Source organism: Monodelphis domestica, chromosome 3, assembly GCF_027887165.1.
Source record: "Monodelphis domestica isolate mMonDom1 chromosome 3, mMonDom1.pri, whole genome shotgun sequence".
In the NCBI taxonomy this organism is placed as follows: Eukaryota; Metazoa; Chordata; class Mammalia; order Didelphimorphia; family Didelphidae; genus Monodelphis; species Monodelphis domestica.
The window spans coordinates 158,362,564-158,387,643 of record NC_077229.1 but is presented as its reverse complement, the minus strand read 5'-3'; the positions used below and the strand labels follow the sequence as shown (position 1 = coordinate 158,387,643).

General features: G+C 38.4%; 1 protein-coding gene across 8 annotated transcripts in view; it reads right to left on the bottom strand.

Annotated features, from left to right (window-relative positions):
• Window positions 1–12,259: 12,259 nt before the first annotated feature.
• The window catches only part of SYBU (syntabulin), a 104,935-nt gene continuing 92,114 nt past the window's right edge, over window positions 12,260–25,080 (bottom strand). For all 8 annotated transcript variants that reach the window (XM_056823178.1, XM_056823180.1, XM_056823177.1 and 5 more), the window contains 3 exons: window positions 18,824–19,024; window positions 15,511–15,660; window positions 12,260–14,104 (listed from right to left, as the gene is read on the bottom strand). In XM_056823178.1, the coding sequence (XP_056679156.1) occupies window positions 12,991–14,104; window positions 15,511–15,660; window positions 18,824–19,024 (1,465 nt within the window). In that variant the 3' untranslated portion in view covers window positions 12,260–12,990. The remainder of the gene's footprint in view (window positions 14,105–15,510; window positions 15,661–18,823; window positions 19,025–25,080) is intronic.

The window sequence follows — 25,080 nt, the reverse complement described above, 5'->3', positions numbered from 1 at the left end:
GGCTGGTCTACAGCTGGGGATTAGAGGAGCAGATGCCATAGAGTTTATATGGATGCTAGGCCCTAAAGGCAGGAGCTCAAATCTCTCTGCTAACAAGTGAGGGATTTTGGAGGTCAGAGGAATGCAAACTAGACACACCCATTCTGTTCCAGGTTGTAGCAGTAGGAGAGGGAAGAGTGAGGAAGGAACACACAATAGTGAGTATGGTTGATATTGCCACAAGGGGAAGTAGGACTGTCTGCTTTCAGTTTCAGTGGCAGAACTGCCTGTGGGCTCTGGTTGGAGCACCTGAGGTTAGTCATAGACTGAGATTTGAGTAGAGGACTGGGAGTACATCTGATCCTGGATTATAAAAACTGAATAACCAAATAGAACCCAGGGAAAAAAAACAATAATCCTGAAACCAGAGGTAACATTCCCAATACACAAGGAACCCTTGGGACTCCAACAAAAAGCCAATAATTAAGTCTATTGTCCTGGCTGCTAAAAGAAAATGCAAAAGGAAAGAACTCAACTATTGATAGCAATTATGGCAACTGAGAAGACTTGGTTCAGACTCAGAGGACAGTGAAGTTAAAACACATGTCAAAAATAGCAAGGAAATACAATAAATGACCACAAGCTCAAAAAGATCTTTGGGAAGAGCTAAAAAAGAACCCTCAAAAACCAAATGAGAGAGATTGAGGAAAAATTAGAAAAAACAACAATGCAAGAAAATTAAGAAAAATCACACAAATTGAAAAAGATCCAGAAACTCACAGAAGAAAATAATGTATTAAGAACTAGAATTGGACAAGGGGAAGCTAATGACCTCTAAGACAACAAGAAATTACAAAGCAAAATCAAGAGAACAAAATAATAGAAGAGAATGTGAAACATCACAAAAACAACTGACCTGGAAGATATATTAAGGAGAGACAACATAAAAATAGACTACCAGGAAGTTATGATCAAAAAAAGTTTTGACACCATACTCCAAGAAGTTATGAAGGAAAACTGCCCAGAAATTCTAGAATCAGAGGGCAAAATAGAAGTTTATAGAATCCACCAATCGTCACTTCAGAAACCCAAAGATGAAAATTCACAGAAACATCATTGCTAAGTCCTGTAGCTCCCAGCTTAAGGAGAAAATACTGCATGCAACAAGGGGGTGGGGGGGAACCAATTTAAAAACTATGGACCTATAGTCAGAACAATATAGAACTTAGCATCTTATAGCATGAAAAGAATACAGAACATTAAAACATAGCATTACATGGAGCAAAAGAATAGGACATACGACCAAGAATAATAGCCAGCAAAGATGAGCATAATAATAAAAGGTAAAAAAATGGATATATAACAAAGTAGTTTCAACTATTCCTGGGGGAAACCCAGAACTCAGCAGAAAATTTGATCTATAAGAAACATATGAAGATAATGAAAGATTAATCATAAGCAATCCGAAAAGGTTAAAGTTTTTTTTTTTAATTCTTATATGGGAAAATGCCATCTATGACCCCTGGAATGGCATCATTGCCTGAGCATTTGAAGGGCATATATGGATAGAAGACTCAAGGTCAAGGTAAATGTAATGGAATGAGCTGAAATGGTAGTTGAATAGATGAGAAGGTAGGGTGGAATAGCTAATACATAGAGGAGAATGAGTGGAGGAACTGCCACAGAGAAGGGGAAGAGAGGATAGAGGACTGGTAGTTCTAGAACCCTACTCTCATCAGACCCAGAACAAGATACATACAAGCATAAGGGTAAAAATCTTCATAAATTTCAGAGAGACCGGAGGGAAGGGGAATGTGATAATGGAGTCCCCTTAGGGGAGTGAGGGAATAAGAGAAGGAAGGGTGGATTAAAAGAAAGGAGGACAAGGACATAATAAAAGTCAGAGAAGGAAGGGATACCTAGAGGAGAATTCATATCAAGAGGTAGAGGGCTAATGTGAGGGGATTTGGGAAGAACTCAGGACAAGAAAGGAGAGGGGTTTTTAGAATTAAACTCATATCAAGAAGAAGGAGGGCATGGTGGTGGGGGTAAGGAAGGAATTTTTGAAAAGGTGGATAGAATAAGAATTAAAAGGCAAGAGAGAAAGGACAAGGGAGGGATCTTTGGAAAGGTGGAACAATTTGGAACTGGGAGGGCAAGGGGAGAAGATAAGGAAGATTTGGGGGAAGGGATGTGAATTGGAGAGGGATTGGTCAAAGGAAATTGGACACCCAGAGAGGGATACAGCAGAAAGGAAGAGGGGGAGGAGAAGTGAGGAGGAACAGAGAGGATGGAAATGTACAACTAATAACTGACACTGAGTGTAAATGGGACGCATTCACCCTTGGAAAGAAAATGGATAGCAGAAAGGTTAAAAGGCAGGTCTTGATAATATGTTGTTTATAAGAAACACGTTGAAAATGAGAGATACATATAGAGTGAAGGTAAGGGGCTGGGGCAGAATATATCATGATCCAGAGAAGGCAAGTGAGGTAGTCATGATCTCTGACAAAATTAGATCTAAAATGGATATCATTGAAAAGGATGAACAGGGTAACTTATGTTAGGGGATACTATGGATATTGAAGTACTATCAATATTGGACTTGTATGCCCCAAAAGTTATAACATCCAGATTTTGTAAAGAAAAAACTAAGCAAAATACAGATGGAAATAGATAACAAAATAATAATAATGAAGGACTTTACTTTTCCCTCTCAGAACTAGATAAAGCTAACAAAAAAATAAGTTAAGGAAATTAATAGAATCTTAGATAAATTAAATATGATAGATATCTGGAAAATTCCTATAGATCTGCATGAGGCTAGTAGTAGATCCAAGCCTGAACATACACATAATCTCAACATAGTTTCTAGTGGAACAACAATGGCTTAAAGAGCATTCTTATCCTGCAAAAGTCTTCCTTTAACTTATATTATGGGGGTGATCCTACATTCCTGAAGGGTTATGACATTGGAATAAAAGTTCCTTTGGATATGGCCAAGCTGGAAAAATTTGTCTTTGGAAAGAGTATGGTCCTGGCAACAGATTGCTGCCCAAGAACCAATCTAGTTAAATATGGCCCTGGTAATGTATGTTGCCTGAGAACCAGACAGGTTAAGTTGATCAAATTTAATGCCAATAGGAACATGGAGAAACAGGCCTAATGTTACATTCCTAGAGTAACTGTGAATTGTTTTTTAGAAAACAATATGGAAATATACACTAAGAGTTGTAAAGTGGTTTGGATTTGACTCTAAGGGCATTGTTGAAAGGGTAAAAAGTTGTATGTATGAAAATTTTCATGGAAACTTTTTTTTTCATGGAAGTTTTTAATGATAAAATAACTGGAAACAACACAAATGCAATGATTGAAAGACATGGCTAAAAAAAAAGACAAAGTAAGTTGTGGATCTAATTTAGAGGCAGGGATGAGCAGAGATTAGAGACAGTTCATCAAGAAAGGGGCAATCTTTGGAGAGAGATCATCTCAGAGAGAAAGGAAAAGTGTGGACTTGAGAAGAGTACTACTTCCTGCTCTTCCATCAGCTGGTTTCCAGGCTTTAGAAAGGCAAATCCTTAGTCTCTGCATACTATATTAACCTCCTATAAAACTGGTTGTTATGTGACAAATTAGTGTTTGATGAAAATATGAAGTGCCCCTGATGGTAGGGAGAGATTAGCTTGGCTCAAGCACCAGTTCTTGGCAATATTGCACCTAAGCGACACATTCTCTGACTCTACTACACGTTAAAGGGGGAAGCTAAGAAAACATTAAGAAGAGCTTTTGTACACTGTTCTTTTTTGTACCAAGGATTGTATGAACTTCCACCTCATCATTTAGTTTTCAAGGATCTTAGATGTAGAGTTGAAGGGATTCTTAGAATTCATCCAGTTGAAATACTGCATTTTAGAAGGAAATTATACAAAGAAGTGTCTTTCTTATAATCATACAAGTAGGTAGCAAGAATCATGGAAGTCAGAACAAGGAGGAAAGTGTAAAATGTTTTGAGATTAATCAAATCTTTTAAATAATTAGAATTATTCAAGCTTTTCTGAACTATTATAATATTCTCTCAAGTGGCCTCCATTGCTGTAGTCTCTCCAATCCATTCTTTTCATAACTATCAAAATAATCTTCATAGATCATATATCTGAACATGCCACTTTCCTATTCAAAAATCTTTAGCCTAACTTTTAATGTCTTCTATAATATAACTCCAAACCTACTTTTCAGCTTCATTTTAATTATCCCCTCCTTACATATTCTCCATTCCAGCCAAACTGGACTACTGTTGGTTCCCCATACTAAAAATGTAATTGCCTGGACCCATATGTGTTCCACTCTTGCAGAGCTCTAATTGTTGGAATGAAACAGCAAGGGATAATCAAAGAAAGATGACTTTTAGATTTTGAGGGTGAGAATATTAGTGGCATAAATTGGCTCTGCTACATATTAGGGTGAATCTTTTAACTTCCTTGGGCTTCCGTTTCCTCAATTATAAAATGAGGGAGTTGTCTTGGATTACCTCAAATGTCCCTTCCTCTAGATCTTTGATCCAGTGAAGTTGAGAAGTTAATGGAAAAGAAGCAATTCTTTTTAAAGTGCAGGGGTTTTTAAGTTGGGAACTTTGAGATCTATTGTCAAGCATTCACAAATGAGGACCTTCTACATATTAAAGTTACCATCTAAATTGTTTGAGGAACATAGCAAAGATTAGGAAAGAAGCATAGCTTATTAGGGCAGTTCTCTTTATTTTCAAGTGAAGAAGTGTCACCAGGGACCTATTAGGGCAATTTTGATTGATCAAATGATTAATATGTTAATTTTCTGAAGAAGGCAAATTGTCAGGTTTACTGTAGAGTAGATAGGAGGATTTTGCCCTGGACCTGGAGTCAGAAGAGCTAGATTTGAATCCTAGCTCCTATATTTACTTGTTATATAATCTACTTAAACATTTTGGCCTAAATTAAGTGGCACAGTAGATAGAGCACTAGACCTGGAGTTAGAAAGACCTGAGTTCAAATTCAGACTCAGATACTTCCTACTTGTGTGACCCTAAGCAAATCATAGCCTGTCTGCCTCAGTTTTCTTATCTGTAATGGGGATAATGATAGTACCTACCTTATAAGGTAGATCAAATAATCTACCTTATTAATCAAATAATTAATAATTAATTATTAATCAAATAATGTGAAGATCAAATAATGATATTTGTACAGCAGTTAGCACCTTACCTGGCATATAGTAGACACTTAAAAATGCTTGTTTCCTTCTATGAATAAGAATAATAAATGAGCAAATCTTGACATTTCATATCTAATCTTTACTCCATTCATACAACAACCACCTTAATTTAGGCTCTCATCACTTCTCAGCCAAATCATTGCAACAGCCTCCTAGTTTTGTCTCCTTAATTCACATCTTTTACCACTCTAGGACATCCTATACTCTACTGCCAAAAGAACTTTCTCTAAACCACGACTTTGACCATATGAATTATCTACTTGACTTCCTATTGACTCTAGGATAAAAAATATACACTCCTCTGTTTAATCTTTAAGACCCTAAAAAAATTGGTTTTAGTCTCAGTGGACAGTGGAGTGATCCACTCATGTTGGTATTATCTCTGTTTCTCAAACACAGTATTCCATCTTGTCTCTATCCCCCCCCCATAGCTAGGAAGCACTTAAAAAAAAAAAAAAACTTCTACCATAGGTAGTTTGGCAACTATAAAGGCTATGTAAGATGTCATTTTTAGAGAAATAAAGACTATAAAGAATGAAAGCTTTAGTGTATCTTCCAAACCAGGAGTTCTTGTTTTTTTTCCCCAATAATTTGATTGAAATATTAAAAATGGTATTTTGACATAATTTATTTTCTCCATAATTCTATATATTTTATTTTTTGTATTTAAACACATTTTTCTGGGAAGAGGTCTGTCCACAGATGTCATCAGGCTATCAATGATACCAAAAAGGTAACTCTGCCTTAGTTAGCGTATTTTGTAAAACAATAAACTACAAAAAGATTTTCATACAAATGGACAAGATAGCAACCCCAATGCATTACCATTTATCTGGAATGGTGGCTGGGGAATATGGTTTTCTGATTAATTGAAGATTCTAATCACCATGTGGACTGTCCATGAATTGCTGGGATTCAAAGAACTAAAAATTGCAATGAAATCATGGAATCTCATAGCCAGAAGGTACCTTATGTCCATCATTTAACACTAAAACTGCATTGAGTATAATTTAATCTTTCAGTGAGCCAGAAAGTCCTTGGGGAATCTTTCAGTGCTTCAGCAGCATCATTATGAATATCATAATGTAGATTGTAGATGTCAAGGGTGTAGGAGAGAGGATAGAATAGGTTCTGAGCCTGGGGCATACCCCAATGCAGCTTTAAAAAAATAATTTCCTGGTCTTTTATTCATTTGCCATTTGTCTCTCTTTAGAACCAGTATAGATTCAAAACAAAACAAAGCAAAACAGAATCCAACTGGCCTTTCCAGTTGTTTGTATTCTGGATAAATGGAAGCTCATATTTGTTTGCCCAGTGGGTGACTGCAGCAGTCCAATCCTATGGTCTATTGTTGCTTTCATCATGAGAAGGATCTGACTCAGTATGCAATTGCTCTTTTAAAAGCTTCAAGAACTGAATACCCAGGGAAAAGATTTCTGCCTTTAAAAAGGCCTTAGAAATGATTCCAAATCTTTAGAAATGCAAACCCACAAGACACAGAGAACAGACTCAAGTGCTACTTAGGCTGGGCATAAATGCAAATCACAGACTTTCCCCACCTCCCCTCCCCCAGTATCTTTTCCTCTCCCTGCCTCCAAATGTCAAAAACACTAGGCATCTGAGTGAATCGTGGAGGTTTTGGTCTTTTTTTTATTTTTCCCAAGCAGCTCTGTGTGGAAAGGTCAGCACATCCCTTTGGGAAAAGTCACTTAGAAATGAGAATGTTTGCATACATACAGCCCAGGAAACATCTAAAACATCCTTTCTTTAGGATGGGGTAAGCGGTACCCGGTGAGATATTTTTCACCTCCCTGCCTGCCTCTTTGTATTTTGCCAGAGCTGAAATCTGTGAGAGGGCACCCAGAGGAGGGGACTGTAAGAAGGACCAGATCATCTGGTCAAAACGAGCCAACGCCTCGAGCTTCTGAAGGAAAGGCAATCTGTGTTCCATTTCTTATTTCCTCCGTGGGGATTTATTTATAGTAGCCTTTGTTCTGACTCAAAGCTTTAGTTTTCCAAGTACTTTTATAGAATCTGTGACATCCCAAGTAAGGGAGAGCGATATCTGGTCCAATAGATCAAGTTTTCTTACCTTTGCTCAGTTTTGATTCTGGGCTGCAGAGGATGTGAAGCAGCTCAACCTTTCACAGGTGATTTGTTTCCATCTCTTTACATCCAGAAGGTTGGAGATGTGGGGGAGAAAATGTTGAGCCTCTTCTCTTCTGTTGCTTACCTTTGAAAACTAGTATTTAGTGTTTTGAGGAGAATTAAGAGTTCTTTCTCCTCAGAAGTTATCTTACTTTTCAAATGGAGCCAGTGAGAACCAACTCTCCATGTGGATGCTTACATTAGTTCCCCTACTATAATACTAAGCAGGAGTCTGATTCCTTGGGACTGGGAGGGAAAGCTGTGATTCAGAATTAGCTAAAAATAGATTGACCAGAGGAAATGTGAAGAACAGTACATTAGGTACCTCTTTGTGGATCCAGGTATTAGTTCCCAGCTTTAGGAAGAAAAGTGACTCCTTCTGGGGATACTCCCAGACCCACCCATTTTTATGGAATTACAGGCTGACACACACAAAAAAAAAAAGCTATCAGAACTCTAACTAGCAATTCTTTTTCCTGGAGGCAAAACCTACTGAATTGGCCTAGGGGAATGCCACTATTGAAAACAGTCTTTCCTGTGGGTAGAGGCGTTTTGAGGGAGGGGACAGCCTATCCAAAGTCCAGCTTTTGATTCTTTGGGGTTGGAGAGGGGAGGATGCCCCTAGGAAAAGAGTGCCACCGTGATGGGACCTTTCTGAGGATCTGGTAGAAGAAGGAAGAACCCTTCTTCCCCTCCCTCGCCCATCCTGCTCCCCTCAACCATGTCCACACACTGAGGCAAAGTAACTTTTACTACAGTCTAATTACAGTCCCACAGATTGAATCTGTGTCATGGGGTATATGGGCATAAACATGTATATGTGTGTGAACAGAGATGGGCTCATTAGAAATCAGAGTCCCTAGGCAGCAGGTGTTCCAGGAAAGTTGAGCTAATCCTCTCTGAAGTCCAGATTCTAACTAGATGTGAGGGAATGTGTTCTGTTACCATTTGTGTATTGTGACACTCTCCTATTTGTGAATCAAAAGATTTTTCAGAATTCAAGGGCAAGGACAGACTGGGGCATGCCCAGAAGAGGGCAAATAGGATGGGGAGAAGGCTAGACGTCGTACTGTTGTGGGGTGCTAGAGTTCTGAACCCCTGGGGTTCAGGAAGGGTACCTGCAAGGATGCAAGACCACAAAACTTAGCTTAAAAATAAAAAGAAAATTTGATTAATTTAGAAAGTACTATTGAATTTGGCCAGGAGGGCAACATAGGTGGAAGCCTGCCTCCTGGGTTGAACAGCATGGGTGGAAAGCTGCTGCTTGGGAGGACCTCATGGCTGGAAACACGGTCCCCCCAGAGGACATCAATTCTGGGATTTTTATACTCTTCACAAAAGCGAAGACTGGACTCTAGAGTGGTATACACTGGAGCAAGAAGGGGTGGAGGTTTGTCTGAAGGCATGGAGGTGGTTCTCCTGATTTGGAGGACATATAGAGGAGATTTGTCTCTTTGTCCATCTCAGATCTATGGGACAAACAAAGGAGGGTGATCCTCAAGGTTGATGTTTTGGGTTGGGAGTCAAAGGAATTTCCCTGATCATAGTTTGCCTAAGTTTCTGGGGGTACAATGCCCATGACAATACTAGATGAAGATTGGTTGAAGAAACAGGAAAGGTCTAACTAAAGATGAAGTGTTCACTCCATTGAAATAAGTGAACAGTTGATATGAGGAAGAGACTTATTTTTGCTTGGGTTAAGAGGAAAGAACTAATCAACTAGTGGAATTTTTTTTAGAGAAATTAATTTTAAGGTAATATAAGGAAAGGGAAGCTGTGGCAGTTAAGGTGGTCTACATATGGAATTGACTGTCTTGGGAAAAGAAGTTATAAGTCACTGGAGAAGTTCAAATAGAATCCGGATGACCACTTGTCCAGGACATTGTAGCCCGGAATCATGCTTTAGGAAGGTGTTCTAGGAGAACTTTATTGTCCTGACAAATAACTGTTTGTTTCCTGCTGAGAGCCACTGAACTTTTCAAAAGGAAATCCTAAACTGTCCACTAAGGAAGCCTGCATGCCCTTTCTCTCAAATAGTAACAAGGAAAATTTAGCAGGAAATCCCAGGACTTCTGGCACTGACAGAGGAGACCTGGGATTTGTGGCAATCTCCATCCACAGCTTTCCCCTTTTCTCTCTCCCATCTGAAGATTCACATATTCCACTGGCCGATTTTGAATATAATTTCTTTTGAGGGGGTTTTGGACCCCAAATTTCTTTGGCATGGGTGAACTCAGTGTTAAAACTCCCTTCATTTAGGGAAACAATTTCCAGGGCAGTTTTAATGTGTATTCAAATGGCTCAATGCTACTGGGAGGCTAAATGCTTTATCTTTAAGGAAAATTCTTAGGGGCTTCTAGCTAAAGACAAAATCTTTAAATGGCAAGAACAACATTAGGACAGAGTAGTCATGGCAGTCTCTATGCATTCCACTAAGCTAAGCCAGAAGGCAGGGTGGAGATGGAGTTCTCCAAATTGCCTATAGTGCTTAAGTGGGCAGTTCTTTGATATTTCAGTTTTGTGTTTGTTGCACTATAGTTAGTGGGATGAGCCACTTCCTGAACACGAATCCAGGGAAAATCTATATGAGTAGGAAGAGGCAGATATCTAGAATATTTTGGACCTCCTGGTCCAAGGGGAAAAAAGAATGGGGCAAGCACCATTTCTTTCCCTCTCCTCAGCTTCTACCCATTTTTCTCCCAATTAAAAAAAAAATTAAATGTGATAAATCAATAGCCAGATTTCTCTTGCCATTTTATGTTGGATGTATAAGGGACCTTTTGAACTTGGATGTTGGCAAGTAGATGATAACATATCCCTAGGATCCACAAAATAGACACACCCTGCGTCTACTTAATTTCAGACACATGCACATAATACTTTGGGATTTTATATGGGATAGTCATCCTTTGAGAAAGTGTGTAAACAGGTTAGCTTTGGAGTCAAGGAGTCCTGGCTTTTAGTCATACTTCTGAGTCTGGTATATAGTAGGGGCTTAATAAATGCTTGATTGGCTACAGGCAAATCATCTCTAAATTCCCTAGCTAATTCTCTTAACTATAAGAGTTGCTATTATGGAGTAGTGGAGGGAGTTTTTAATAGATTCATGATTATAGGACTGGGCTTTGAGGCCTTGCAAATGTCTAGAAAATTAGCCAGCTCACATTAAATAAACCAAAACAAAACAATCAGTGTCTCTCTCAAGAAAGAGAGAACTATGTGGGAAGGAATTTGACGTAGATAAAATGCCTGACTTAGTACCAGGGAGACTTGGGTGTGAACACTGCTTTTAACACTTAGTAGCTGTGTGACTCTGGGTAAGTCACTTGACTTTTCTGTGACTGTCTCTCCATTTTAACATAGGAATAATAATACATAATAGAGCCTCCTTCACAAAGCTGTGAGGATTAAATGAGGTAAACTACAGTATATAAAGGTGTCAGCATTCTTTGCTGGGAGCAAAGAGCTTCACAGAATTCCCTTTTCTTTGTGTTTTTATGTGTGTTTAAGCAAAGTTCATGTGGCTTCCCTTAGACACCCAAATAAATAGGGGAAAGAAATAAGGAACCAGAGCAGCTCCCTGATCCCTACTTTATATGGGGCCACCTCTGGCAGATGCCACATAGGTCAACTCATCAATTCCTCTCATTGGGACCAGAACCAACAACTTCAGAGTGAAGGGAAAGGACATAAAAGGGAATGTGCAAAGTAGCCTCAGGAATCCTGGTTGTCAGGACATGGCAGGAAGAGGGAAGCCTTCGTAGTCAGGGACTCCTGGGGACATTCTTCTGGGTATCTCAAAGGTCACAGCCATTATGGAACCAGGGCAACTCTTAAATTGGGTATGGATCAATTCCAGATCAGAGACAGTCATTTTTTAAGAAAAGGGAAAGTCTTCCTGAGCAGAAGCCCCCTTAATTAGTTTTCTGCTCCCTGAGGTCACAGGCAAGGAGTCACCAATTTAATCTGAAGTGTGTCAAATATGTTAGTGTCTAGATTTGAGGTTCCAGAGAAGGGGTAGCACACAAGGGAGGGAGTACAAATCATTTAATCAACAAGCATTTAGGGGGCAGCTGGGTAGCTCAGTGGATTGAGAGCCAGGCCCAGAGATGGGAAGTCCTGGGTTCAAATCTGTACTCAGACACTTCCCAGCTATGTGACCCTGGGCAAATCACTTAACCCCCATTGCCTAGCCCTTACTTCTGCCTTGGAGCCAATACACAGTACTGATTCCAAGATGAAGGTTAGGGTTTTAATTAAAAACAAAAACAAAAATAAGCATTTATTAGGAATTTGCTATGGGCCAGGCACCATGTTAAGTGCTAGATATACAAAGAAAGGAAAAAAAAAACATGGTCCTTGCCTTCAAGAAACTCACATTTTAATGGGGAAGTCAATATGCAAACACCTATGTACACACAAGCAGTAAAAAATAGAAAGTAATCTCAAAGGACAGGCACTGGGGTTGGGGATGGAAAAGGCCATCTGCAGAGCATGGGATGTGGACAAATTTGAGTCTAGGAGGAAGGCAGGGAAGCCAGGAAGCAGAAGTGAGGAGTGGGAGAATTCCAGATAGAAAGAAGAGAACAAAACTGCTTTCGGAACCTTAAAGGGCTATGTAAATGCCAGCCCTTATTATTCTCATTCAAGCTGTTTGCAAGTTTGCTTGAAGATGGGGTAAAGTTTTTCTCCATGAGCTGCTATTTTAGGGATTTCTAAGAGGAAAGAGAAGCTCCCAGGAGGAAAGACAACATCATGCATTTGGCCTATTTTCTGTCAACCATGGCAATTAAATCCCATATGCATGCTAGGTCTGTGTAGGATATTCTTTCTACCCTCCTAAGTGGTTCAGGAAGAACAATATTTTACTAAATTAAAACGCTACTTTGCATTTGCAACATGCTTTTAATTTGTGATTACAAACATAATTTCCAATAAAACACTATATATAATAAGCAAAAAATAAGTTAATACATGGTAAACTTGAATACAACTTCATTAATTAACAGCTTTAAGAACAAACAGTTCATTTAAGACTCTGGAACTACATTTAATATAAACTTTGTCCAACACTCATAGCTTTTCAAATCTAAGTAAAACACTAAAAGAGCTATTAAGACTTCTCCAAACCAGTTACAAGAATGCATTTTTATTTTTGGTTACAATCCCCTGCTATGCACAAGACCACTGAAATGCTGGGACAATCACACACTTTAAAACGGCACAGGGCACAGCGTGGAGACACATGCCAGCCTTATGTCAGCTGCCTTGAAAGTGCAAACCTTTTATTTATTTCTCCTCTTTCTGAACCACTAGTATAAGAGCTGGTACCTCAGACAACACCGCAGGATCATTAGCATGCTTTCCATACCACAGTTAAGGGACATCGACTTAAACCAGGTCAGGTCTCCATGCTTTTTGAAGATACCTCCGGCTTTTAAACAGTGAATAGGCATTCAACTATATATAGTGCAAATCAAATACCAAGAAGCAAAACGACAGGACAGACTGTCATTAGATAAGACACATTCTTGGACAGAGCATCACAAGAGACGCTGCTCTTCTACCTGGCACGACACCACACAAAACAAACTGGCACAGGAGGATGGCAACCTTCTAGGTTTGAATGTGGAACGGGGTGCGGCGGAGAGAATGCAGGGCGACCAGGCAACAGCCTCGGAGTAATGCTCCGATATTATAGACCGGATCAATGCCGCCTCTTTGAGTACTGAATGCCCACATGACCGTGGGGATGATGGGGGCTGCTACGGCCAAAAGATCCACCAGGAAACTGCTGCTCCAGTACTGTTTTGCGATTCCCGCCTGAGAGAGATGAATGACATTGCCAAATCTTTCTTCAGGAAAGGCCATAAAATCCAATTCCCTCATGACCCGGTTGTCGTGACTTTCAGCTTCCATCTTGCTGTATGGCGTCTCCATAGGAGACAAAAGAATGGCGGAGTTTGGATCACTTGGTGTGAGATCCACCATTAAAGCAGATGTGGCCTCTGGGAAGCTCTCTATCAGGTCAGCCTCAGACTCATCCAGGGATGATGGGCTTGAGGGTCGGGGGTCTTGCAACTTGAGCATGTTCTGAATGAGCTGCTCTACATCAGGGCTGTACGGCACCACATCAGTCTGAATGGCCTGTTCTGTCACCATGCTGTCTTCCTCCTGAGTAACAGGGCCCATTTCAAAAGCCTTCGTTTTAAATGGTGAGGAAATGGATGTGGAATGTAAGAGAGAGAGGTCACCAGCCTCTGTGGTGGTGGCCATCATAATCTCTTCAAACAAATCTGTGCTATTTTCCACATTTTCAATGGCCAGTAACTCACTTTCAGCTCCTTCCTCTATGGTTTGGTCTTCCAAAGCCCGTGCATCTGCCATTTTTCCGTAGGCGGTATTGGGAGGTAAACTTTTCTCAGGGGAATCACATAGATAGTCTAGACACTGCTCATCTCTCAGGGATCCATTCTGGGCCATCTCCATGCTCTGAAGTAAAGATTCCAATTTCTTATTTTGGATGTTTATATCTACAAAATACTTCTGTATTCCCTTGTCTTTATCAGCAAGGCTGCTTCTCATGGTCTCAATGACCTGCTTCAGCTGTTTAATCTCTTTTCTTGCTTCCTTTAAGGCCAGCTGGGCTTCTACTCGATGGCATTCCTCTTCAATCCAGTCCTCTCGCATACGGGCTAACTGAGATTTCAGTTCTGCAATTTCTGTTTCCCTGTTCAAAATAAAAAAAATAAACAAAAAAAAATTAGCAAGGTAAAATCAAATGTCTGAAATTTGACTTCTGAAATGTTATATTCTCTTAGCTTGTTACCTTCCCTTTATTCACACAATGACCAATACTTTTAGACTTCCTTTAAAAAAATTGCTATTTTCATTGAAAATTTTCATAGATGTGCTTTAGAAATAATTACAAAATGTCAAGGTTGAATTTGTAGAACCTGAAGAGAAAAAAGAGCCTCAAATTCCATCTTTCAAAATCTTAGACAGAATGCCATTTAAAGAAGGGAAGATTATCCTATTTTTTCCATAGCAAATTGGTCTGAATAAGTAGGTCATACTTCTAAAAAAATATATTCTAGAAATGCAGAGTTGAACTGGATGGGGAAAAGCCTCAAAATCAAAATGAAAAGCCTGCCCCAAACATGAATCCTGCCTTTAAAATTCCCAATGTAGTCTTCCAACATCTCTGATTAAAGATCTCTAATGATAGGGAATTTATGATCTCTCTGGGCAGCACAATTCCAGTTTTGAACAGCTCTAGGTATATGTTTTTCCCTCAGACTGAACATAACTTAGATAGATTTAAGAATAATAGGCGCTAAGTTATGTTCAATCTTCCATGGCCAAACAGAACAAGTCTAATCCTTTTGACATATGGAATGAAAAATGCAGGTTCTTCTAGTTTACAAGGATCTACGATTTGATCAAAATGGGCCCTCTATTCATTCACACAGATTGCAGACCCCTCAATGCCTGCATGGGCAATACTGCATTGACTGCTATTGCTAAAAATAAAATCATTTTCTGATCACCAACCCTCCAGGAGTGCCTTTCAAGAACAGAAGTATACAATGAAGAATTACATTTTCAACTAACTGGTATAACATGTCAAAGTTTTTTTTTTAATCTGTTGGAGGTTTGGTAAAAAAATAATGAACTACTACCCTTTAGCAGAGAAATCAGAGAAAGAAATCACTTGTCCAAATTATATAGAAATCCCAAAGAGGATTTCTGCAGAGATGGGAACAGAACTTGAGTTGGGCCAATGTATGCAGCCTGTTCCTTTCCTAGAACAGGGCTACTCCCTGAAGTGTTCATTCATTTTAAAAATAGCTTTACACTAACCTATCATTTGAGGCTTGACAATATTACCCAGTTATACTTATCCAGAAAAAGCTGATGATTTTCTCTAATAAATTTAACTTTTAAAAGTGGAATCATGCAAATTATACAATAACTTATTTTTGAAAGAAATGATAAAGGAATTAAAGCTAATTTTGATATTTTAATAAAATAAAAAAAATTGCTTTTTTATTCTTTTTTTCATTTTCTTTATTTGTAATGGAAAATTAAGTGACTACTGAACATTTTGCAAAATAAATGGTGCTCTCACTATACCTCTCTTGCAGTCGGCTCTCAGATTCTTTCAATTTGGTTTTGAGGTGTCTCACTGTAACCTCTTTCTGCTGTAGAGGAGTCAAATATTGCTCTGGGTTTGGGGGTTTTACACCATGATTTTCTCCACAAGACATATACCTCCCAGGCCTCCTGAAATAAACCAAGTAAACAAATGTTAGCTTTGACCTGTTTACTTTCTTATAAAATAAAATTAACACAAAAAAAATAAGCTTAAAGAGAAAAGATTTAGTATGTTTGGTGCTTGCATTGTAATGATGGATGACTTCATCTGGAAAGGTGGCCTACAATTTATGCAGCTACAAGTCTTGGGACAATAACTCTGTCTATTTACTTGGTCAGTATCCACTAAATTAAGGTTTAAGGGGCAAAAATAAGCATTTCTAATACAAAGAAATGATCTCATCCAAAATAATGTACAATTGTCTCCATGCCAGCACTATCACTTGTGCTAAATAACAAGCCAGTACAGTAAAAGGACAATGAGCTATAGAAGAAAAGGGGTTCAGAGAGGAGGAGAATGGAGAAGGGATGAGCTAACCTTTGTGCAAAGTGTCGCTGTTTAAAGATCCCAATTGTAATAAGCTAAATTCAAACCACTCAGAAGCAGTTTCTTGGGGTGGGTATATGCTGTGGTCAGAACTGGTTTCTGCTAGAAATTATTTTTTTCCCTTCCACAATGTGAAAGTCCTTTTATTCTGAAGGAGAGCAATGCCATCTCCCTCTCACAATGGTCGGATTTTTAAAAGGAGTCATGGAGCATCCTATGATGCATCTCTGGACAGAAAGCCAAGAGTCCTCAACTCTGTTCTGTCCTCACTACTGACTTGTGGGGCAGCCGGGGGTGACTTTGGGGTCTCTATCCCAGAGCAAGCACACAGCTGAATATTTCCTTTGCGAGCAGGGTGCCTACTCAAGAGAATTGGGAGTTTCATAGGAAGAAAGACATAGTGGCTCTTGAATCTATCCATTCTACCTCTGAGAGGCAAAGTACTACTGGGAAGCTGCCTTCATTTGCTGGAAAGGAGTAAGATTCATCAGGATTAATGCAAAGTTTCTCTGCCTCAGATCTTTCCCCACTCCAGTCCTTTTCCTATATAGCTGCTAAAAAGATTTTCTTTGTCACTTTGTCACTCCTTTACTTAATTAATTCTAGCGATTCCCTATTGTTTCTACAACAAAATTAAAATTCTTCTGTTTAGCTTTTAAAGCCTTTACCATGTGGCCCCAAAATAACAGGATTCCCTGTCCCAAACTCTGTGTGATCTGAGCTTCTCTCTGCCCTTCACCCATGAGGCTCTCTTAGCTGTAGAATGGGTGTCTGCCATTCCTAGAATATACTCTCCTCACCTCTGCCTCATAGAATCCCTATCCCACTTCAAGACACAAATCAAGTATTTAGCTCTGTGCCTGGTAGCAGCAGGTGCCTAATAAATGCTTTTTGACTACTGATTGACTCTACCATCGCCTTTTAGATAAAGCCTTCCCAGAGTCCTTAAACCATTAGAGCCCTCCCTTTCTAAACTACATTTCACTACTTTATATTTGTTCTCTTTATATTTATTCTGTAAAAAGAAAATATTTAGATGGAAAAACTGTTCCAATATAGTTCAAAAATGTTTAACTCGCCATTCAGGTTCAAACTGTTTGGATACTTTTGATAGAGGTAATCAAAAGTATCCTCAGTGATGAAATGAAGCTCAAATGTGAACTTCCCTTCAGGGCCAAGCACAAGGATGCTAAAGAGACTCATTCTAAAATAAAGTATTTATTGAAATATATAAGGATAAAGAAAGATTTCTAATTCTAAGGGATTCTAAGTCCACCCAAATAAACTCCCATGTTCTATAAGCTTCTCCTGTGTTTCATAGGCTACACTAATCCTCCCTGATCTGACTAACCCAAATTTATACTTTCTAAATAAAAACTACTGCTAATTTCCTCATAAATCTTAACTTCACTTTCAAATTATAAAATAGCAAAGGCTAGCTGGTTGAGTCTCAACAAGAATCAAGTTAGGACTCTGAGTCAATAGACTCAGAGTCCAAACCAAAGACCAGGTTTTTCTTTGGTCTTCTCAAAGTTAAACAATCTATTAAAAAACACAATAGATATTCAATAGTGTTTCTCGAGTAGGGAAAGGAAAACACTGAGCTCCTTCAGATCTTTCCCTCAGATAGAGAGAGAGGCAAAGATGTTACCTCCTCCAGCCCTGAGAGAAAGTCTCTGAGAGTGTGTCTCTGCCAACTGCAAGAAAGAGTAATTGACACAGAAAAAATGGTTATAACTGTCACATCTGAAATTAACACACTCTCTCAGCTGTTTCAAATTCCAGTTCTTTTTTCAAGCAGCCACTTTACTTATCTCTAAACTAATAAAACAATACTTATTTTCTAACATCATCCTTACAGTATATATAGGTTTCCTTCCCCTTTGTGACTTTTTTCCATTGTGATTTCAATAGATCATGGGTTGGAATAAGAAATTAGATGGGAACTTGGGGGGAGTTTTATGGAAGCAGCAGATAACACGTAAAGGCTCAGAAATGCAGAAAATATATGCAGTGTTATATAATATCAACATATTTTATCTTTTAATACCATATATACAATTTCTTTTTTTAAAGTTAAAATAAGTAAAAAGTTAAAGTGCAAAAAGAAACCAGCAAATGACACCTAAAGGCTAGAAATATAGAGACATCTTAAATTGCCTACACATAGCCAATAAGCAAGGGCTTAACCCAGATTTTATAATGAGGCACTCTATAGCACCCATAACAGAAAAAAAGAAAAAATTCAAACTTTCTTCTCTGATATGAAGGGAGAGTCAAAAAATTTTACATGAATTTTCCAGATCATAGTGGTGCCCCCAAATCCTGCTATGTGGAAGGGATACCAGTACTTTAAATGTAATTATTTTCTCTTGCTTTAGAGTATTAACCCCTTGAGATTAGGGCTTGTTTCATTCTTTGAACTTCTATCCCTAGCACTTAGCACATTTCTTAGCACATAAGTAGGTGCTTATTAACAAAAGTACTTTAGTTCATTAACTGTTGATTGACAATGCCAAACCCCACCCTCACTTGTCCTCTCTTTTCATTAAGTTCTTATTGAACAAAGCTATCTCTGTGATGGTTTTTACTGTCTGACCCCCAGTGGAGAATGTTATGATTATGTAGTTGTCTGGTTAATATAGAACTTTGAAAAAAAAGGAACAAGAAAAAAGAAAAATTAAGAAAGAAAAAGTTCATCAAAGAGGATAAACCAAGAACTAGTATAAAGAGAAAAGAGCTCACCTCATGATTGGGCTGCTATCGCTTCCTTTATATGAGCCAGAGTTACTGCTACTGGGGGATGAAGGTCCATAATTTGGGTGGACATTAACAGGGCTTTGTTGATTCCTGCACAACATAGACAGAAGGTCTTTCTCCCGAGAAGGTGGGCTATTGCCAGACTTGTGAGATGAAGATCCATTATTCCGTCCATGGGGACCACGGCTACAAAGAAAAATCGTGAAAAATGTCAAGTTATTTGAATGAATTTTTTTTGTTTTGTTTAATTCTTCCACTAAGGAACAACAACTAGGAAAAACAATTGCTAACGATAGGGGCTATATATTTGCCAAGTCAAACTGGCTTTCTCAGGATTCCTTTAGCTATTCTTCTTTCTAAGTTTTCCTTTCTTTCTCTCCAGGGAACTATTGCCCATCCCTTTTTGAGGTCATAGTGTAGTAGAAAGAGTGCTAGATATGAATTCAAAGGACCTTAGTTCAAATCATGGCTCCATCACTTTAACTACCAATGGGCAATGTAGTTACCCTTCTGGCTTCTGGCTTCTCAGCTGTAAAATGAGGGGGTAAGCTTAGATAATGTTGAAGATTTCTTCTATCTGTAAATCTGTGAACTGATGATCTGTGAATATAGTGGCTTAAATTCTACTACCTTCAAGAAACTCTTAAAGTGTATTTTCCTCCAATCCAGGGGATTTAACAAAAGGAAATGCAATGTTTTTTATGCATATTTTTTTTTTGCAAAAACAAATAATTTATATTTGGGATGGCTCCATTTAATATTTGGAAAACTAATGAAATTCATTTTGATTTATGGTTCCACATTTTGTTTAACTCCCTGCACAAATCCTGAATCAGCTATTTTTCCAACTCCTTAGTTTTTTTTATAGACAAAGATTGGAGACAATTGTATTTTCTCTTGTTTTGTTTTCTTTAAAATATCCAATCTTTCCTATGCATTTCCCAAACCCAAGTACAACGCTATAAAAGATATCCTCTACAATCACATAGGATATAGTCAGAACTCTCTTTGAATAAGAAATTTGAAAAACTGTACACATAAATAGTTATGCATAAAGTAGGACTTATGCCTGTACAAAATACTTAGAACAGCTGCTTACATTTCTCCCCAAAACTATCCCTTTTGCAATAAGCTTCCAATTCCTATGATAATCAGAGAGAGAGCTCCTATTAGCTGCTAATCTCTCTCTAACACCTGGTGGTTTCAGATTGCCCCCCTGGCCAAGGAAGACTGGTAAATCTGCTAATCTTTCTTTTTAAAATGGGACTGTGCCCCACCTTTACAAGTCTCCCCCAGAAGCAGCAAGGAGCAGGGAGGAAGGGGGCTGGGACAGTATTGAGAGACAGTTGATGGCATTATGGCTTGGTTGATAGCAAAGCTTTCAATTATAACACATAGTTCTTTATTAAGTCTTAAGACAAAGCCCATGTTGATGTCTTTCTCTCAGTGCCACCATTCAGTGAAATGAACTTTTGGCATCCCAGAACATAACTGTATTAATCCAATGAGTACAGTTTTTAATACCCAACACTCAAGAAGTTCCATTTTGGCTTTTTCAAATCTGTTAATATGTTGATTTCAGAAAATTCGGACCCTTCTATTCCCACTAGCAATTCTTGCCAACTACTGTCATCTTTTTCATAATGTTGAAATTACACGAATCCCTTTTAGAAAGCATCTCCCAGTTCATAGAACATTAAGAGTTAGAAGGGACTTTAAAGAGCACCTTGTCCAATGATTCCCAACCTACAGATCTAGCGGTCCAATGAATTTTGAAAAGGATTCTAGGAATCTATATACAAGTATATAAATGATCAAAGCACGTGTTTGTAGATTTTCTGGGTCCAAACCTGTGATTTTTTTTACAGTGTTCAAAAATATTTATTTATAAAAAAATATAAGATCCTTTATGCTAAGAAATGCAGTGATAAATATAGCTGAAGAAAACAAGATAACTACTCTACATCAATTAATGTAGGGAATTTCCATTGTAGAGATTCTTACTACCAAGGCAGATTGACAGTTTCTCTATAACGTAATTTTAGAAGATAGAAATAATATTTTGATTTCAAAAAAATAAGTTAATTTAAAACATTGCTGAATTGATAAGATTTTTTTTTGCCATCACCAGTTTTCTCAAGAAGTATGTCCTTAACAGTGAAACTATAAAAAGGATGTTGGGGGTGGGGTGGGAAGCTGGGTAGCTCAATGGATTGAGAGTCAGGTCCAGAGATGGGAGGTCCTGTGCTCAAATTTGGCCTCAGACACTTCCTAACTGTGTGACCCTGGGCAAGTCACTTAACCCCCATTGCCTAGCCCTTAACACTCTTCTGCCTTAAAACCAATACGAAGTATTGATTCTAAGACAGAAGGTAAGGGTTTAAAAAAATCAATCAATCAATCAAAATATGTTGGGAGGTAGGGAAGAGATATGAGATTTTTTTTTTTTTTGGTAAGAAAGGATTCTACTACTCAAAATAATTTGGGACTACTGAAGTAGTTCAACTTCTTTTTTTTTTTTTTCACTTTAAACATTATTTTATTTGGTCATTTCCAAACATTATTCATTGGAAACAAAGATCATTTTCTTTTCCGCCCCCCCCCCCCACCTCTCCCATAGCCGACGCATGATTGCACTGGGTATCACATGTGTTCTTGGTTCGAACCCATTTCCATGTTGTTGGTATTTGCATTAGAGTGTTCATTTAAAGTCTCTCCTCAGTAGTATCCCCTTCCCCCCTGTAGTCAAGCAGTTGTTTTTCCTCGGTGTTTTTACTCCCATAGTTTATTCTCTGCTTGTGGATAGTGTTTTTTAGATCCCTGCAGATTGTTCAGGGACATTGCATTGACACTAATGGAGAAGTCCATTACCTTCGATTGTACCACAGTGTATCAGTCTCTGTGTATAATGTTTTCCTGGTTCTGCTCCTTTTGCTCTGCATCACTTCTTGGAGGTTGTTCCAGTCTCCATGGAATTCCTCCACTTTATTATTCCTTTTAGCACAATAGTATCCCATCACCAACATATACCACAATTTGTCCAACCATTCCCCAATTGATGGGCATCCCCTCATTTTCCAATTTTTGGCCACCACAAAGAGTGCAGCTATGAATATTCTTGTACAAGTCTTTTTACTTATTGTCTCTTTGGGGTACAAACCCAGCAGTGCTATAGCTGGATCAAAGGGCAGACAGTCTTTTATCGCCCTTTGGGCATAGTTCTGAATTGCCCTCCAGAATGGTTGGATCAGTTCACAACTCCACCAGCAATGAATTAATGTCCCTACTTTGCCACATCCCCTCCAGCATTCTTTACTTACCTTTGCTGTCATGTTAGCCAATCTGCTAGGTGTGAGGTGATACCTCAGAGTTGTTTTGATTTGCATCTCTCTGATTATAAGAGATGTAGAACACCTTTTCATGTGCTTATTAGTTCAACTTCTTATAGGTGAGAAAATTGAGGTTCAAAGAGCATTAAATAACTGCCCATAGCCATCCAGATAATAAAATGGCAGATTTGAATTCAGGGTTCCTAATACACATTCAGTATAATCTAGATTATAGTATATACCAAACTACATTTTATGGTAACACTGTCTCTCCGAAATGATACCATGTGGATGAAGAAACCTAATTAGCATGGCCATCATGAATTACAGTAACCTTAATGGTAGAAAGGTAGTTTTTTGTTCTTCTTGTCTACTGATTCACAATCCCCTTTCCCAACTCACTTACAAATTTCCCTCTATTCAATATGTGATTTCTATGTAAAGCCAGAAATAAATTTGTTTAAAAAAACAATAGTATATTCATCTAACTAACAATATAAAAGAATACACATAAATTGTAACATCCCCAAAAAGGAAATAAAAAAAGGTTTGTCTCGAAATCAGCCTTAACGCACCCCTCCCTCTCATGAGAAGGGACACTTTATCTGTAACAGATGGCCTTATGGCTTTTTGACAAACCAACTTTATGTCCTGTGGTAGGAAGGGATCTTTATAAAGTAGCCAGAGGAAAGGAAAGCACACTTTGGCTTAGGTTATTATTCCTCTGTTTCAGTTAAAATCTGGCATAAATAAACCCAGCTCTTTCCCAACACAAACAGGACAAATTTCCAGGCAAAATCAAAGTTTGGAAAGAAAGTGGATAATAATTGTGACTATAGGGTTTGAACAACATAACTTTAAGCCAAATGGAAAAAGCAGCCATATTCCTGAGTTAAATAGTAAGTTAGGGGCTTGTTATTGAAATGACAAATGAATTAAGGATTAACATGGTAAACTCCATTATGGAAGTTCGAATATGAATTTCAGATTTGGAAGGGAAAGTAACAAACATCATGATTGACTTATATATGAGGGGGAAAATTCTTTCTTATAACATACCCTCAAGGTGGTATAGCATAATATATAGAATTGGACTTGGGGTCAGGATGATTAGGCTGGATGCCTTCCCCAAATCCCATCTTACACACGGAAACCCTAGGCAAGTCGCTTGACTACTCTAATTACTTTCCTCACATCCTCATAAAATAGGTACAAGAATATCTTCAATCTCAGAAGGATCAAGTGAGAATGTAAAGCACTCAGCTAACTTTAATGTTAGCTTCTATTGTAATTACTACCTGACAAATGTACAATCAGCCTTTACTTGAAAGTCCATTCCTTTTCCAGATAGCTCAGATCTTTGCATCTTCTACCAACTGTTCTTACTCCTGCTCTAGGAGGTCAAGAACAAACATAATACTTATTCTGTCTCTCCAGACTAGTCTCTCTCATAAGTGTCAGCGATAGGTACAATTAACATTTTTTAAGCACCTGCTGAATGCTAAGCACTAGTGCTCAGCTCTTTGGATACAAAGAAAGTCATCATTAATTGTCTTATGGGCATTTCAAACTGGATATCCCAGAAACATCTCAAACTCAACAAGTGCCAGTGAACTCATTTTCTTTCCCTCTAAAACTGCTCCTCTTCTAAATTTCCCTATTTCTGCGGAAGGTTCACAACCTTAGCATTATTCTTGGCTCCTTACTTTCTGGCACTTCCACATATCTGATGGGTTGGCAAGTCTTGCCATTTCTCACTCCATGACATTTTTTTTTGAAAAATTTATTTAGTCAATTTAGAACATTTTTCCTTGGATACAAGAATCATGTTCTTGCCCTCCTTTCCCTCCCCCTCCCCCTTCCTATAGTCTACATACAATTCCACAGGGTTTTATATGTGTCCTTGATCAGAACCTATTTCCATATTGTTGATATTTGCACTAAGGTGATCATTTAGAGTCTTCATCCACACGCATATTCCCCCTTGACCCATGTAATCAAGCAGCTGTTTTTCTTCAGTGTTTCTACTTCCATGACATTTCTTACATGTAGCCCCTGTCTCAAATAGTGACTACCTTAGTTCAGATCCTTATTACCTCTCATGTAGGTTACTGCAACAGCCTCCCAATTGGTCTCTCTGCCTCAAACCTCTCATCACTCCATTCCATCCTACACACGGCAACCAACATGATTTTTCTTAAATAGATCTGACTATGCTACTGCCTTTATTGATCAACTCCTGTGGTTTCCTATTGCCTCCACAATAAAATGCAAACCTTTTTGTTTAGCTTTTAAAGTCCTTTGCAACTTGTATATTGCTCTCATTCTACTCTTAGTGATCCATTCAAACTACATAACATCCATTTCCTATCTCTGGACTTTCCGTTGATCATCCCGTATTCCCAACTTCTATACCTGCTTTGCTTTTATCTCATAAGGTTCCTCTCTTCCTTTAAGAGACAGTTCAAGGGGCAGCCAGGTAGTTCAATGGATTGAGATCCAGGTGTAGAGATGGAAGGTTTGGGGTTCAAATTGGCCCCAGACACTTCCTCGCTATGTTACCCTGACAACATCCCTTAACTCCCATTGCCTAGCCCTTACCACTCTTCTGCCTTGGAACCAATACCCAGTTTGTTTCTAAAAAAGAAGGTAAGAGTTTTATTTTTTTTAAGATGGGGGGAGTTCCCTGTGTTTTTTCTTTATTCTCTTACCTTTTAGTGCCTGATGCCCTTCAAACTACTTGTTTGAAACTATTTTATATTTACTTTAAATTAGTGATGTAATGTAAAACCCAGTGGAGTTGCCCGTCAGCTACAGGAGGGGTTTGGGTGGAGGGGAGGGAAAGAAGATAAAACTTGTAACCTTGGAAAAAACATTCTAAATTAACTAAATAAAAATTCCCCCCCCCCCCAA